We start from the raw sequence: 17,936 nt of genomic DNA on the forward strand, positions 1-17,936 counted from the left end.
GAAAATTATTTTAAATTTGTTTTAAAATGACAAATCTGCAGTTTATACTTCAGAGAAATGTCTCGAAGGTTGCACACCTCTTATTCTAAAACAGTTTTTAAACAACGTTGAAATTTTGAAATGCTTGTTATACGCAGCTCAGTTCTTTGCATAAGCGTTTAAAGTTTGTTTCTCTAAGAAATTGAAGTTTTTTTTATTCTCTTGCTGACATTTTCTGCACTTTTATCCTATATCTGGTCTACAAGACTCACTTTGTCTGCTCCTTTAAACCTAATTCTTGAGTATGAAATTAGAATTCTGTTCAAAATGTTCTATGTATTATTTTAAGGAACTCTCTCATTTCCTCCAGTGGTGATGCAACATTGACAGTAAAGTGAAATCACTTGTATAACTTATGGTTTACACTGCTATCTTGTATCAGTGTTAGTTATAGATTTTTGAACAATTTATCAGGTAGGTGAATAGAACTTTCCCTCTGAATAATTTGGTGCATAAACCATGCCTCGATATGTTTTGATGCTTTCTAAACATAACAGCACCATGATTTACAGATTTTAATTTTATTGAATTTGTAGCCATTTAATTGTGAGATATGGACTTGATAGGATATGGAGAAAAGCACTAGAACTTTTTTAAACAATGGAGTAGCATACTTATTGGAATATGTGCACTCATTTAAAAGACTATTTGCTACTTATTTGACAACTTAACCACTGGGTTGTTTTATTGCCTGTACTGTCCCAATAAATATTCCATTTAACTAATCATTGTCAAACTTTGCTGAGTTTCAAAGTTGACATAAATCCTTTGTGTTGAATAGGGAAACGTGCATTTGCCTGTTTTTATCTTTGTGACTGTCACTTGAAATGTCTCTTAAACTATAACAACAGCAGACTCATCAGAAAGCAAAAAAAAGGTATACACTACATCATTATGCATTGAGTTTACCTTTCCACCATTAAACATTTTAAGAAAAAGCTTCCCAAGAGCCAATTGAAGACCATTCAGTATTTGATGAGCTTTCTGCTAAATCAAAGGCTATTACTGCCTTTGTGCAACAACTAGAAATCAAATCGGGTTGTTCATTTTTTTGATTGATTGTCTGTTAGATGTTTTAAAGAATTGTATTGGCATTTAAATATGTAAACTATTCTTTGTGTGCTGTGTACATGTGGGAGTCTGGGAAAAGATTGTTAGGTTATACTTTCTGAAAAATGTAACTGATAATTATGATTCATTGTATGAAATCATACTGTAATGTTTTTCTTTGTACTGTGCAATTTCTCAAAAAATAAAGTAAAAAAAAATGTTTGACTCCTTCATTTTTTAAAAAGAGCTATTTTCATTTGCCTGACCAAACTGTTTAAACTGCTTGTTCATAAATATTATTTGAATTTTGGCAACAAAAATCTCTTGAAATTGTAAAATAATTCAGTTATAGTGAATATTTTACCAGGTTAATGCTTTTTTTTTTAAAAGCTAAAAAGAAGCACCTTTTTAAAAATAGAATTTGTATTAGTTAAGAATATGTCTGCCAAAGAAATTGTACACTGAAATGGTACAAGAAACATTTATGCAATGTTCTGATAGGAAATAGCTGAGATCCCTTCATTAGGTATTTCTGATGAGGAAATTCCTTTTCTTTGAATTTGGTATAGATCTCACTTTAATTACCTTCTTGCTGTTGCAGAGGTAATACGTTTTGTTGCCATTAGAGGACCTTTATAATGTAGAACACTGTTTTCATTTCACCAGCAAATGTAACAAAGCCCAAAAAACATTGTAAATGACTTGCCAATGTAGCCCAGTTTTCGCACTAACTAGTGAGATATATTTATGATATATCTTTTGTACTCCTCATGAAAAAACTAAGTTTGTTGTTTTAAAAAAAAATGCTTGCTAGGGAAAAGTGTCCTTTTCAATTTGGCACTTGGGTTGTCAGCACACTGTAAACAAGAGTGTGCACCTTTAGTCAAGGGCAGCACTCGAGATAAATAATGTAAATGCAGCTATAACAAATACCCTTTAAAAGGGTATTCAGAGAACAAACCATATTAATATTAATTCTCCACACAGTGACTGTTACTGAGGAGAACTATACCACAATGAAGTGGTCCAATGGGCAGTCCTTTTCAGTGGAACATGAGTTGCTAGGCATTGCCCAGAGGATACTTGGTATGATGAGGCAGTTTAAGAAGTACTCAGTTGAAGTCAATAAAGTAACATTTTATCAAGTTGGTTTTAAAAATTAATTGAAAATGTCCATAAATCTTCCTTCTGGCCACTGTATCCCACAACACTCCCTCTAGACCATAAAAGAATCAAACTACTAAATGCAGATGTATACTGCTTTTTGCAGTTTACATTTCATGTACAGATTAGAAAGTTAATTTTAGAAAGGGAAATTTGATCCCTCACTACAGACGCACTAAATATATAAGTGCCTGAAATGAATTTTATTCCTGTATTTATTTCAGAGGAATATAACTTCTTCAAGGCTTTAGAGCCTATGCAAAGGTTAATGATCATCCAATTTTGGAGACATAAAAGTTTGTAGAGAGACTCCTGGAGTTTAGTAATTGAAAGAGTATCTGTCTGTGCAGAGAATTGGCATGCTTCCTTTGTTTGAAATTAACTAAAATGAAAGTTCGTAGAGTTGAAAGTAGCATTGTGACATAAGTTTGTAATTTGTCACAATATAAAGGATAAAGGGATCTTTATATGATTTCCATTGGTGGTGAATGGTGTTTTCTAAATCTGTACTGGAGCTTCAACTTTTCACCTACTATTAATCCCTTCCTGTAGAATGCAATGTTAATCTGAAAATGGAACTGTAAACTCGTGAGCTACTAATGATTGCTTCGCAAATCATTCTTGAGGAAATCTGCTAAAGGTGGAGTAATTGCCCTTCTGAACTGTTATCCTTTACACTCCACATTTTCATTTGTCATTCTTTAATTTTACTGTGGCTTGTTGGCCATTTTTTTATTTGGAGTGATTTCTGCTTTATACAGTAGAGAAGTGGTGGTGGGTTGCAGAGCCCAGCATTTAAATTGTCCAAAACATGTTGGACTCTAGCTTTAAGTTTAAATCAAGAAGAAAAGCTCACACTAATTTTGTGGTTTACAATTGTGATTAGTGCAACTTGATTTGTTTACTATTGTATGATATTTCATGGATTGTTAGTCGTCTTGCTCACTCGCAAAGTGATTTTTGTTGGAATCGAACAAACAGTGCATTTTATTTTGTATTGGTTCACAAACTGATTCAAGTGAGTTGAACAATATTCTATATTTAAATTGCAACATCAATGTAGCTATTTATATAACTACTTTTTTCTGTTTTTCCACATAATCGTGCTCCTAGCGGACTCCTAGCCACTATTCCAGAACACTGCCCTCCTTGTTACCTTGAAACAAAAGACTTAAAAGTCATATTTTCTGACAATGTACGTAAAATTTTTAAGTTAGTGGCATTAACAGACTTTTTGACTTGGCAATATAGTTTGACTTTCAATGTTGTTGTTTACTTTAGTTTTCAGTACTATTTTGTCTTGTGCTTTAGCCGATACTACTTCCTGCAGATTGAGATACCGGTCTGGAGTTTCCCAGGGTTGTAGGAGTCTTCACATGAAATGTCCATGAGGCTGCTTGCTCTTATCTCTAAGGCTCATCAATGCCTCATTTACTGTAACATTCCTTTTATATGCATTTGTGCAAAGTAGGTTCTCCAATACAGCTCTTTAGTATGTAAGACCTTTCTTCACTTGCTCATTCCAGACTAGTGTTTTCTCTGTCACTAGTCAGTTAGATCATTCTGATTTATATGAATCTCATACACAGCACCCCTTAAGTTTCTTTCTGCTTGGCCTGCATTATTCGAGTAGTTCATTTTTGATTACTTAATCTTTGTAATCATTATATCATTATTACTAACATCACTGTTATCACCATTTTCTTCATTTTTTCTCCTCATTTCCTCCAAGCCTGAATGCAAAGGTATGTTTGGCTTGAACTTGTATACTCAAACTGTAATGTCCATTTTTAACCACCTCTACATTGACAATTCAACTGCCGATTATGTATTATACAGAGTTGCTGTGTGACAGAGTCGAGCAAATTCTCAGTTTGGACTCTTGTGCAACAGAAACTTCGCAGTCTTAACTGCCCTGTCCACCTCTCATTTTTGATTTGAGGATGGAATGGAGAACTTGTCATTCAGTTGACGCCTGTCTCCAAAGTAAATCACTGAAATCCTCATCCTTGAAATCTTTGATACTAATTTTAGGAAATAGTATATCACAAAGATCATTTTTTGTGCTCTGATCAGTGAGTCTAAATGAAGTCTTGCCATTTGCAATTCTGTTGTGGTTCTGTTCGCCGAGCTGGAAGTTTTTGTTGCAAACGTTTCGTCCCCTGGCTAGGCAACATCATCAGTGCTTTGGAGCCTCCTGCGAAGCGCTTCTTTGATGTTTCTTCCGGTATTTATAGTGGTCTGTCCTTGCCGCTTCCGGGTGTCAGTTTCAGCTGTCCGCTGTAGTGGTTGGTATATTGGGTCCAGGTCGATGTGTTTGTTGATGGAGTTTGTGGATGAATGCCATGCCTCTAGGAATTCCCTGGCTGTTCTCTGTCTGGCTTGCCTTATGATAGTAGTGTTTTTCCAGTCGAATTCATGTTGCTTGTTGTCTGCGTGTGTGGCTACTAGGGATAGCTGGTCGTGTCGTTTTGTGGCTAGTTGATGTTCATGTATGCGGATTGTTAGCTGTCTTCCTGTTTGTCCTATATAGTGTTTTGTGCAGTCCTTGCATGGTATTTTGTAAACTACATTAGTTTTGCTCATGTTGGGTATCGGGTCCTTTGTTCTAGTGAGTTGTTGTCTGAGCGTGGCTGTTGGTTTGTGTGTCGTTATGAGTCCTAAGGGTCGCAGTAGTCTGGCTGTCAGTTCTGAAACGCTCCTGATGTATGGTAGTGTGGCTAGTCCTTTTGGTTGTGGCATGTCCTCGTTCTGTGGTCTGTCTCTTAGGCATCTGTTGATGAAGTTGCGCGAGTATCCGTTTTTGGCGAATACCTTGTATAGGTGTTCCTCTTCTTCTTTTTGCAGTTCTGGTGTACTGCAGTGTGTTGTGGCCCTTTTGAATAGTGTCCTGATGCAGCTTCATTTGTGTGTGTTGGGGTGGTTACCTTTCATAGTTTAGGACTTGGTCTGTGTGTGTTGTTTTCCTGTGTACCCTTGTGGTGAATTCTCTGTTCGGTGTTCTCTGTACTATCACGTCTAGGAATGGGAGTTGGCTATCCTTTTCTTCTTCTCTCGTGAATCGGATTCCTGTGAGTGTGGCGTTGGAAGCGGCAAGGACAGACCACTATAAATACCGGAAGAAACATCAAAGAAGCGCTTCGCAGGAGGCTCCAAAGCACTGATGATGTCACCTAGCCAGGGGACAAAACGTTTGCAACAAAAACTTCCAGCTCAGCGAACAGAACCACAACAATGAGCACCCGAGCTACAAATCTTTGCACAAACCATTTGCAATTCTTCATGATTGTTTTGCTTTTGCTCTCCACTTTATCATATCTAGATGTCCCCATGGATTTTCTGGAGAAATTCTATTAGCATAGACCAGTATAGCTGTTTATGGTTGTACAGCAACAAGTCTTTCACTGTTATCAAATGTTTGTATTATCTTAAGCTTTTGGTCTGTTGTAGTTATCTGACCTTCATGCTCTCCTTGATAATTTTTCGGAGCTGCACAAATTTGTCTGCGTTTACCCTCTATTGCTGTTTGTTTTAGTGTAGAATAATACTTTCTACCTCTACACAAGTTCAATCCACTGCTGCCCTCAAGTGTCTCTGTTGTTACTTGCACCTTGTCTGGAACATTGACTACTATAATTGTATCTCACCACCTTAAGTCTGAATCGTTGTATGGTAGAGACATTTTTAGATTTTCTTTAATCCCAAAAGCATTCCCAAAGTCTTGTGGTCTACATTGACCTGGAATTTCAATTCTTTGCACATCCTATGTAAGTGCAAATCTTCCTTTTCAATGATTGCATAAAGTTCTCTGTTTTCAATTGAATATGGATTGCTCTTAATCCTGAGGGTGGTGTATCTCATACTACTATTATGAATGTGCCTAGATTGTATTCTGCTAGAACATGATTAGAAAATAACTTTTTTAATCTTTTCAAAAGCTGTAGTCTGTTTTTGACTCCAATGGCTTTTTTCAAAAGATCTCTTATGAGTTCAGTAAGACTGGCTAAGTTGGATATAAATTTTCTAAATTTGAATTACCACACCGAAGAAGCACTGCACATCGTATATGCACTTTGGTCCTTGTCTTCCTTGAATTCATTGTGATGTCTTGTTTTTAGATATTGTATCTGAGAAATGTACTCCTCACTTTGGACGATTTAGTGTTTCTCATTTAATTAAGGGCTGTGTTCTGTAGTGTTGTTAGCATATCATTAACCTGCTATGTTCTTTCTTCATTTTGCCATGCAACAGGATGTCATTCTCGAAGACAAATTATTCACTATTTCCCTTCTAGGTTTGAGACATTTGATGCCTGAATGCAATACTAACCAAAGGGTGGAATAAATGTAATAAGCAACCTTAATTCTCGGTTTAAGGGTATTAGAATGCACTATTGGCATCCGGTTTTTTGAAAAATGATGCTAATTTTGCCAAATTATCATCAACAGATGAAACCGAATGCATTTTCCTCCTTGTTTAAATGAATGAGATCCATACACTCTTCACCTCAGTTTGCCTTGGGAACAATTATTAGCTCTGAGCACTTTTATGTCAGTTCTGTCCCTTGTAATGTAACCCTGCCTTTAATCAAACTGTCCACTTGAGATTTTATATTTTCCATTAATGGATTATTTAATTTTCTGTGCAAGCAGATGGGATAGCATCTTCTTGCAGAGTAATGAAGAACAAGACAAATTGAAAAACTTTAAATAGCTTTGGAGATTCTTGCTGAAATTCAGTCCTGTTTTCATTCTGAAGTAGTGTATCTACATAGACTTAGACTTAGATGAGTACAGAACAACCTCGATCATCCGAACATCAATTATTCAAATTTTGGATTATCTGAACAAGATCTGAACGGCGGCACAGTGGTTAGCACTGCTGCCTCACAGCGCCTGTAGACCCGGGTTCAATTCCCGACTCAGGCGACTGACTGTGTGGAGTTTGCACGTTCTCCCCGTGTCTGCGTGGGTTTCCTCCGGGTGCTCCGGTTTCCTCCCACAGTCCAAAGATGTGCGGGTCAGGTGAATTGGCCAAGCTAAATTGCCCGTAGTGTTAGGTAAGGGGTAAATGTAGGGGTATGGGTGGGTTGCGCTTCGGCGGGTCGGTGTGGACTTGTTGGGCCGAAGGGCCTGTTTCCACACTGTAAGTCTAATCTAATCTAATCTCATGATCCCATAAAAATGCTATCCATTATCCAAACAAAATGCTCCTCGCCCATCTCGTTTGGATAGTAGATGTTGTTCTGTATATGTATTTCTGCTCAGCAATGAGATATTCTGATTCCTTTAATGTTTCCAGTGTTTCACTGATATTTTGGCCTCTGTGGTAAAGCTAAATAATGATTTGTCTACATACCTGAAGATCTGTATCTCCGGGACCTTGGAGTTTTATGTTTTGTGATCTGACTCAACCGTAGTGAACTGTCACCCAATACTGAAACTGATGTTTCTGTGTTTTAAATTCTCTTTCATAATCTTACATTTTCAGCATGATGGTCCAGAATCACTATTTCCATTTCTGTGGAAATTTTCCTTTTGCAGGATCTTTGTTTTTGAGGTGGTGGCAGTGTTGTTAACTTACAATATTTTCGAAAGTTTCTCAACTGGCTCCACTTATATCACCCAGTTCCCAGCTGGATATTTGTTTTACTTATCATTCTGTTTGTATTAGCCAATATGGTGGATGATATTAATTCTTTCTCGTTGCTGTTTGGCAAGCTTTCAGGAGGGTAATAATACCAATGTTGGGCCCACCCATCAGTTGTGTTCAGAATTTCCAATGTAGATCCACTACAGAACAATTTTGGGCCCTGATATCTGCTTGCACAGTGAATTGCATTGCCTATTCTAACATTAAATCTGCCTTTGGATTAGAGAATGTCTGTCTGAAATTCTCATCCCTATCATTAGCTACTGTATGGCCTGTAATTCATCCTTCAATGCATAGTACCCACCATATCCTGATGAATGATATAAATCTGTTCAAAAGGCTTCTATTAATTTGTCTCATGCTGAGATTGCTGATTTTGAATCTCCTCTTATTCTATCACTAACTTTCTTTTCAGGCGGAAGCTAGTGTTAAATATTTTAATCGGTGCACAATGCTGGATATTGCTTTGTTTCATGCTTTGCCTTACAAGAACATCATCAGCCAGTGGACCTATTCAAATTTTGGATTATCTGAACAAGATCTCGACGGTTCTGCTCCTATGTGTTAAGCCTTAAGCTGTTGCTTCCAGAGATTCCTCGTCTGTCGTTGTTACAGGCCTTCTGCACTGTAAAATGGTTAGGTCTCTACCAGGACTACCATTCAAACTGACTCTCAAACCTGATTGATCTGAGTGACAATCTATTTTTTTTTTCTCCTCTTTTACTGTCAAGGTGTTCTGATAGCTTTGCTTCTCCAAAGTATTGCTGAGTCTGTGGCTTGGCTTTGAAGCCTTCCAAGGTTGAATTTGCTGCCCTTCAGCCTTTTGTTTTGGCCTACCTTTGGAACTTTTCTTTTATAACTGTGCCCTTTGGATGCTGTTTTAACTTCAGATCCTAGCTGTAGATGTTTTCTCCTAGCTTTTTCTTATGTTTTTAGGCCAGTACTGCTACCTCTCGAGATACTTGTCAGGAGTATCTTGGGTTGAGTGGGTATCTACACACACATGCTGTCATTGAGGCTGCTTGCTCTTCGTCCCTAAGTAAGGCTCTTAACCTTATCATGTATGATATTATTCCTTTATTTACTTCTGTGTATGGTGTGTTCAGCTGTCCACTACAATATCCAGGAGCTGTTCATTCTTCTCTCACTCTCATTGTAAATGATCAACCCCAACTCTGCCTCAGTTCATCTGTGGTGCAGCTGTCAACCTATGTCGTCTTTATCTCCAATGTTTGCCTAGTCCTGTGTGCTCCTGCCTGGCCTTTCATGATCTGCCCAAAATTCTGCTGTATCTTAACTTGCACCAAGTACTGTATCCTTCAACCTTTTTTGTTAACCTACATAAGCTCACGATTAAGCAACACTTGAGTGGGGAGAAGAGAGGAATAATAAAGAGGAGGCAAGAGTGCTCAGAATTTCAGATATGCTACCATTTCCCCAGATAGGAAGCAAAATGGTTACGTGACTGGAGTAGCAGTCTGTAGGCTTGAACTTGTGCTTTGGAGACCTGAGTTCAAATCACCTTGTTCCAAATAAGATCAGAAAAAGAGTTGTTCACTTATAATTACAGCCCTGTTCTCAATTCCACAAGATGACAAAGCGGTCTACCTGCATGTAACAAAATCTGGACAACATTCACCTTTTTAAGCTGCTAAGTGGCAAGTGTCCTTCATGCCACAGAAGTGTCAGGTAATTATTATCTAGAACAAGACAATCGAACCATCTGACTTTCAATGGAATTACCATCACTGAATCCTACTGTCAAATCCAGGAGTGATAATTGACCAAAAATTTAACTGGACTAACCTATATCTTAAATGCTCATAGCTAAAAGAGCAGATCATTGGCTGTGAAATTTGCAGCGAGGAACTTCCCTCCTGATTCCTCAAAGCCTGTCCACTTGTCTACAAAGTATAGGGCAGGAGTGTGATAGAATACCCTCCACTTGCCTAGATTGGTGCAGCACCAATAACGCTTGAGAAATGCAATACTATCCAGGATAAAGTATCCTATTTGTTTGACACCCCATTCAACACCTGAAACATTAGTTCCCTCAATCAGTAGCAGTGTGCACCACCTGCGAGATGCAATTGTTAAAGATGGGAATACCACCATTTATACTTCAATCCATATTGTAAATATATTTGTTTCTTCTCTGTTGCTGAGTCAAATCCTGTGACTTCTCCCTACACACACCATGTTGGTTGCAATGATTCAAGAAAGCAGCTCACCACCACTTGTAATGGTAATTTGGCACAGGGATGAGCGGCAACTGCTGAGCTTCAATGACACCTATATCCAGTGATGGAATTTTAAATACCACCAGCATTCTAATCTTTCATGTATCTGTCTGTCTGTCTATCTCAAACATTTTGTGCATATGTTATAAATATATTATTTTAATATTTCACAGCAATCTTTTGAGGTTCTACCGATAGAAAGTAGGCTGGGAGGAGGTTCATGTGAAGCACAACTATTTGCAGGTACCAGTTGGCTGAATGGCCTAATTCTACTATGTACATTGCTTTAGGAACAGTTTACTACCTCAAGTGATATTGGTGTTTAGGCCTTGTCGCCACCAATTATGGCAGTTTTCCAGTGTATACATGAAATTTGTGTTATCCTGTTGGATGAGAGCTTGCCAATTTCTTGAAAATTTTTCAAAAGTGTATTCATTTTTGTAGAACAGGACATTGCTGGTTGGCTAGTATTTATTGCACGCCCCTAGTTGCCCTTGAAGGTGGTGGTGAGCTGCCTCCTTGAACTGCTGCAGTCGATCTACTGTGGTTGACCCACAATTTCATTAGGGAGTGAATTCCAGGATTTTGACTCCACAACCGTGAAGGAATGCTGATCTATTTCCAAGTCAGGATGGTGAATGACTTGGAGGGGAATTTGAAGGTGGTGATGTTCCCATATATCTGCTGTCCCTGTCCTTCTAGATAGGGGTGGTCATGGGTTTGGAAGGTACTTTTGAGGATCTTTTAATAAATTTCTGCAGTGCATCATGTAGACAGTACATATTGCTGTTACTGAATGTTGGTGATGGAGGGGGTGGATGGAGTGCCAATCAAGAAATGTACATTTTTGGAAGCATTGAATGTTCCTCCCTCCATGGACACAATTATAACTTACTGCTTTATTTTAAAATGTCTGCACTTAAATTTACTGTCAAACTTGAAGAATATACATTTTAATGCATTGATTTGGACAGTTTTCTGCTTGGTCTTTGGGGCTACATTCAAGAGAGTAAGTAGAGGTTTATTGTTAGCAGTAACTATCTCCTGGCATTGATTTTCCATGATGATTTGGTGGTTAAATTTCTCCGCCTGCATTCAGGTCTTTAACTGCTGGAAAAGCAGAGGTAGGGCATCCACTTTTGGAATAGGTGGGGGGGGGGGTCAATTGAGTAATAAAATATGGATTTTTTTTTCCCAAGAATGCCAACCCTTCAGGTTTTGCTTTATGTAATATGGCTAAATTATTTTTGAAGCATTTTCAAAATACGTTAATGTGGACACCAGCTTCCACTAATTATCCTTAAATTGCATTTCTACCTTCCTTTACAAAAAAAAATCCACTGTTCTATTTTTATAGATATTTTTATTAGAAATTTAACATTTTTACAAGTTTACAACAATAAACAAAACTCTCAAGTACAAACATTGATATACAATTAAATCTTAAATAAATAATCAAAATTTAACAAAAGAAAAATACCAAGAAGGGAAAAAAAACAAAACTCAACTAACTACTAATCTAACCTACAACTAACCAGAGTGTATAATTAAATCTCTTACATTATTCAAATAAGAGAAAGGAAAAAAAAACAACGGATAACACAGAAATTGGGTAGTGAGATACATGCTCGGAATGTGTTAACATCAAATGTAACAAAACCTCTATTCGTGCGGGATTCCTCTCCCAAGGGGCCCCGGACCAGCCAGGTTCGTAATCTCAATTAAATAAATGTCCTTGTTAGGATAGCCGAAATATCTGTATTTATATAATTCAAGAAGGGCTGTCATATTTGATGAAATAATTCAGTCTTTCGGTGCACCATATATCTTTTATTCTTGAATAAGTTGAAGGCTGCAGAACTGACTAGAGATTGTCTAGCTGGATTGGAACTTGGATAGGAGAATGCCTAGTGGCTTAACCAATAAAGATAGTGGGTCTCTGAGTTGTACAGAAAGCCTCTGATTTGATTCCCTTGTTCCAAATGGGGCTCCTGGTGTAACTGTTGACCATTCACTGCTGGTCTAGGGAGGCTGAACACTTCCTTCATTCCTGTTGGGTTTGCTGTCCAATAGTATTTGAATTTCAGTGTGGAATCTTTGGCCAACATTAATCTTCCATACCTCAAAACCCAGCACTGGCTGCTTTTAAACTTGTCTGTAAGCAAATGTTCAGGGAGTAGCAACAAGCTAGCAGTAATTGGTTTAGAAAACGTTGTTGTCGATCCTGGATTGTGCTAACTTGTATTTTGTTGTTGACATTAAATTTGCTCTTTCTAGCTGTGCTTGAAGTCTGTAATATTAGTGCTATTTACTGCTTGAATTGGCGAGCGACGATGTAATCCAGGTTGGGTTCTTGTGGCTCAGTGATAGTGTTCCTACCTTGAAGCCTGGAAACCTGTGTTCAAGCCCAACCTGTTCAGAAGTTGTATTAACATATCTGTGAATGTTGATTAAAATACATTTACATAGCACAGGAAATTGTATCTTATCAGTGGCTGAGGTGATTCAAATAGAAGTCTCAATATGATATGGTCTCTGTTATTCATAATCTATAGGAATAGCAAATTAAACAAGAATTTATTCCTTGGTGTAGATGCTTCCCTATAATAATCGTAAATGAGATCTGTGAGCGGGAGAGGTTAACTTCATCATTGCACAGATTAGCCAGAACCTAACAGGAAAATTACTCTGAAATAACATGATTAAAATTAATTATTTTGAGAAAGCATCTGAAAAGCTGATTTAATTTGTGTGTATGCTCAGTTTGTCATCAAAATAAGAGATATCAGACGTTCTTCTAGATTAGATTAGATTCCCTACAGTATGGAAACATGCCCTTCAGCCCAACAAGTCCACACCGACCCTCTAAAGAGTAACCAACCTTCCCCTATATTTACTTCTGACTAATGTACCTAACATAATGGGCAATTTAGCATAGCCAGTTCACTTGACCTGCACATCTTTGGATTGTGGGAGGAAACAGAAATTTTTATATTTACCAATTTATACAGGAGAACAATTTTAAAAGAGACTATTTGTTCAGTACGCATATAGATAGATCTAAGGTATTTCAATATATACTGATCATCCATTGACAGGAGTGGTTATTGTGCCACAAACCATGTTGCAAGTAAATTTATTTCTTAAATGCTGAGCAAATGTATGCTTTTCTTTCACATTTAAAGCTCAAATTTAACTCTAAATAAAATGTAATGCCAAACCATTTGCATCGTGGATTTACAAGATCAAAGAAAGATAGCTATTAAAAAAAGTGTAGTGAAAACGGGTAATCAGTGCTCAAAACTTTTATATTTGTTTGGTCCTATATAGAGAAACATTTGCAAGTTGCATGACGTGGTAAAGTACTTTGATCAGGGAGAGGGAACCTCTTTTAAGAAAAAAAATGTTTGAAATCATTGTCTCAACTATATTAATTTTTAGTTTTTGAAAATAATTTGTGATCATATAATTGGGAAAATTATATTTGTAAATATGCCAGCCATTTTTTTTGTGTGCTCCTACAGTTATGTTGGACAATATTTAGCACGAGCGCACTGATGGCATTTGTTAAGAGAAGAATGGAATTAACATCTCCTGTTGATGACCTTTCATCAGCGGGTTTAACACAGATGTCATTCATTGCATTATGTTCCAAGATATAGAGCCATGAAGGATTAGATTGAAGTTAGATAATGCATTTAGGATAGCCTTAAGCAATGAACTTATTGGATGGTGGAACGGACTTGCATCCTGTCCTTTTGATGCTAGGAAATTATTGCGGTTGTTCCTTTTTCTGCAAGTCATTGTAGTTCATGGATGAAAGCATTTTAAAGATTCAACTTTAAATCTTATTGAAACATTAGCCAATGTATACATTCTTATTATTTTGCACCTCACATTAGACTGCTTTAAAATCTAAGATCGTATTGACAGTACTAAAATTTAAGTTTAAATTTTGAATGGCGTTTAAGATAAAAGGGATATACTTTTTCCTGATACCTGTTTAATTTTGACTTTTAAATTGTTTTTTGACTTAATTCTTTTAGCTTCACTGTATTTACTCATCTTTCTGATTTTTTTTGGCGTTGTCATTTCCCTGTCATTCTTATTTTCTTTCATTTTACTCCCCCAGGAAGAGAAGTTGACAGTATTAATGAGGAAAAGTTGAGCATGTACTATCTGAGATGGTTTTATTTGAGCAAATGTAGAATATGCTAAAATAAACTCATTTCTTTTCCCAGGTTATCAAAGGTGACTTTCAACTACCTGCAATTCTTAAAGATCTGCCAGAGGTACAGTATTAGGTTGCATTGTCAACTGGATTTACAGTGATGTTTTGGATTGTTCAAATTTGTTACTATTTCTGAGGCTATGTTTAAAAGTTACAATGGCTGAAGCTTATCCAAACAATGGCAAATGCTAAAGAATCTGGGAAAATAATTTATCAGAAGGAGGTGACCATTCTTCAGTTAAGCCTCATTTCATTTTGTAAATAGAAATGGTAAAATGCAAAATTCCTATACATTTGCATGCAAAGTTGTCTCAAGAATGTTGAGGAATAAGTAAGCAACCAAAGAAATGCCAAACTTTTTGAAAAAGCTGACTGCACTATAATGAAATTTTATTATAAACAAAAATTATGTTGAGAACAAGATACAAAGGGTGTGGTTGCAGTGCAGATAAGATTCACCAGGACGTTCTCTAGGCTGGAGTCTTACAGCGGTCAGTAACCGGGGGCCACAATTTTAAGATAAGGAGCAGGAGTTTTAAAGAGGAGCTGAAGATCCTTTTTTTTTCACCCAACTCATCCATGCCAACCAGACATCCTACAATAATCTAGTCCCATTTGCCAGCATTCGGTCTATATCCCTCTCAACCATTTCTATTCCATTTTATATGTTGTTATAATTGTACCAGCTTTCTCTGCTTCCTCTGGCAGTTCATTCCATACACTTCCCACCCTCACTGTGGAAAAAGTTGCCCGTTAGGTCTCTTTTAAATCTTTCCCATCTCGCTTTAAACCTATGCCCTGCAGTTTTAGGCTTTGCTAGCCTGGGGAAAGGAACCTTGTCTATTTACCCTATCCTTGCCCCCTGCCTCCAGTGCTCCAGGGAAAACAGCCCTAGCCTATTCAGCCTCTCCCTATAGCTCCAATCCTCCAACCCTGGCAACATCCTTGTATATCTTTTCTGAACCCTTTCAAGTTTCACAACATCTTTGCTAAAGCAGAGAGATCAGAATTGAATGTAAATTCCAAAAATGGCCTAACCAATGTCTTGTACAGCTGCATGTGAGTTCTTCATTCAGAGAACCAATAAAGGCAAGTTAATCAGGGCTGATCCTAGATAGATGCTTGATTACTGCTGTGCACATTATGGCTTGAAGGACTTTTTTGCATGCTGCAAAAATTGTATGACGTCATTCCTATCTTGTCCAGATGACATAGAGGGAAGAAGTAACAAATAGAACCAATGTCTAGAATGGAACACACCTAAAAGATAGGATGAGTAAAAGTCAATTAAATTCCAAGTGAAAAAATGGAATGAAAAATTCGACTAAAGGTTGTGCTTCTCCAGAGTCAAATTTACGTTTTGAATAAATTCAGTACTTTTAAGGACCAGGTAACTTTTTTTGAAAAAAAATCGGGATGAATCTAAGGAATATTGAAAATCAACCGTACCGAAAGTGAAAACAACACGCAGGGCGTGTGCAGACGACGTGGCGTAGTGTTGAGCTAAAAAATAACGATTTTATTTTGTAGCAAAATTACGATCATAGCAGCCGGATTGTGACAGATTGGTAGAAAATACTTTTAAATTTTCAAATTTGTTACGAATGTCAGACAAAACATAAGTGCAGTTACGGTAAATGATGAACACCTGACGAAGAGTTAGCCTTTTAGGAGCATCGGGATAATGAACAGAATTCCAGATTTTGGGACTCGGCAGCTAAAGGGAAAGTTGCCAGTGGTCAGGTGGGATTAATCTGGAATCCACAAGTGTATTGAGGCTATGAGGGGAGGGGATGCAGCGAGGCAGGAAAATTATTCTTTGACGTGTTCGACCTCGGAGTTTGCTAAGCAGCGGCCTGTGTGAGGGTGATGGTCACCTCCCGGCACAAGGCAGGAAATACGGCAAGCTCTTGTACCTGACGTTGCTGCCTCAGCAAAGTGTCAGGTAACAGAGACGCATGACTTGCAGGAGGTCGGAGCAGACAAATGAAATCAATTGCTTTAAAATACAACCGCTGGCAAGCCTGAGGTCCTGCAATTTTCTTTTAGAGACGGCAGTAAAGAATACTGCTAGTGATGAGAAAAGGGCATGTGTTGACTTCAGCATTTTCATTTAGCCAGTTTTGTAGCTGGGATCCCATGCTCAAACGCAGCATTCTCACTGCATACTGTACGAATTTTGGGTTCACGTATCAACTTCATAATTTGACTACTATTTCGAATAAGACTGCACCTCCCCCAAATTAAGCCAAGTGTGTCCTATTTCGGAGCCAAATGAACTTCTGTTTTCACCTCAATGTGCTAACCACCAGGTTTGTCATAATATTCAAAAACAGGTGTAAGAATTTAATTTTAAAAAAACTAAGTCCTGGTCATAATGTTTTCAGAGTTCAAAGGTTTATCGATATCATTTCAATTCCTTAATGTTTTTAATCTTATCCTATGTTTGACACTTAGTTGTTTGCATTTATTTATAATATTTTGTTTCCTCATTAATTCCAATTTTAGATGCTCCTTGTCAGCTGTTCTGGTCTATTTGTTTTAAATGTTCTATGTTTCATGTGGTTTTGTTTTATAGTATTGATCCTATCTCCAAGTCTCAATCTAATTTTGTCAATTAAGCCAAAGACTCTCACTTTTTTCTTAATTTCTTTACTTTTTGTGAGCATATATCTAGTAAGTCTTATCTGCTTGAAAGTTTCCTCTGGCTTTTTCCTCTTGTCAGATATTTGCTGCAAATTTATGCAGATTTGTTCATCTGTTATATATTTGGGAAAAATCAAAATCAAAACTTTCCTGTCATCACATCCAGCTCTTTCCTTCCTTGAATTTAAAATGCAATGGTTTGAAAAGTAGTCTTGTACATGCTGTAAAAGCTCCAGTTCTTAGCAATAAAATTACTTTTACTCATGTCTATCTTTTGGATAATTAAAACCAGATAGTATTGTGGCCTGATTGTTCCTGGTTTGTTTTTATCTTTATAACTCTTTCTTTGGCTCACTTCTACTCTTGTGATCCAAAACACATTTCCCAATAGTACCATTTCCCTTTTTTAAATTTATGTTTTGCCCTCTGTTACATATGTTTAATATTACAGTTAGTATATTTTAGGGGTACAGATTATAGGTTTTAGAAATCAAATTTTAAATGTAAAATTCAAATATTTACAACTCAAAAGATATCCTTGTGTTTTCATGATATCACAGTAATAAAGGTGAGAATCCTAAAGTTGCAGATAGTCATACTTGGCTAAAGAACTGGAGACTAGATATTCCTGCTAAAAAATAAGTTATTAACTTGGTTTCCCAGAATTAAGGAAAACTTTGGAATTAGTTAATTTGGAGACACAGGGCAATCCTTTGTATCCACGGAATCAATTTCTGCGGTTTCAGTTACCTGCGGCTTACCGTGGCCTGAACATGTTACAGGGAACATTCCAGAAGCATGGACCCAGGAGGCTACCGGGAAGGAGCGTTTTCCATTTAACTGAATGAGTTTGCTCCAACAGTGGTTTTGGGCTTCCGCGGTAGGTCTTGGAACATAACCCCTGCGGGTATGGG

The 17,936-nt window shown here is 37.3% G+C and overlaps 1 protein-coding gene across 3 annotated transcripts in view; it reads left to right on the top strand.

Moving 5' to 3' along the window:
* The window catches only part of LOC132830294 (protein-tyrosine sulfotransferase 1-like), a 74,646-nt gene that overhangs the window by 29,687 nt on the left and 27,023 nt on the right, over positions 1 to 17,936 (top strand). The window contains exons 4-5 of one of the 3 annotated variants that reach the window (XM_060847868.1): positions 10,319 to 10,388; positions 14,387 to 14,437. The exons of 1 other annotated variant lie outside the window; for it this stretch is intronic. In XM_060847868.1, coding sequence (XP_060703851.1) covers positions 10,319 to 10,388; positions 14,387 to 14,400 — 84 coding nt within the window. In that variant the 3' untranslated portion in view covers positions 14,401 to 14,437. The remainder of the gene's footprint in view (positions 1 to 10,318; positions 10,389 to 14,386; positions 14,438 to 17,936) is intronic. One more of the 3 variants, XM_060847869.1, reaches the window with a different exon arrangement.

The sequence above is a fragment of the Hemiscyllium ocellatum genome, chromosome 31 (genome assembly GCF_020745735.1).
Source record: "Hemiscyllium ocellatum isolate sHemOce1 chromosome 31, sHemOce1.pat.X.cur, whole genome shotgun sequence".
NCBI lineage: Eukaryota > Metazoa > Chordata > Chondrichthyes > Orectolobiformes > Hemiscylliidae > Hemiscyllium > Hemiscyllium ocellatum.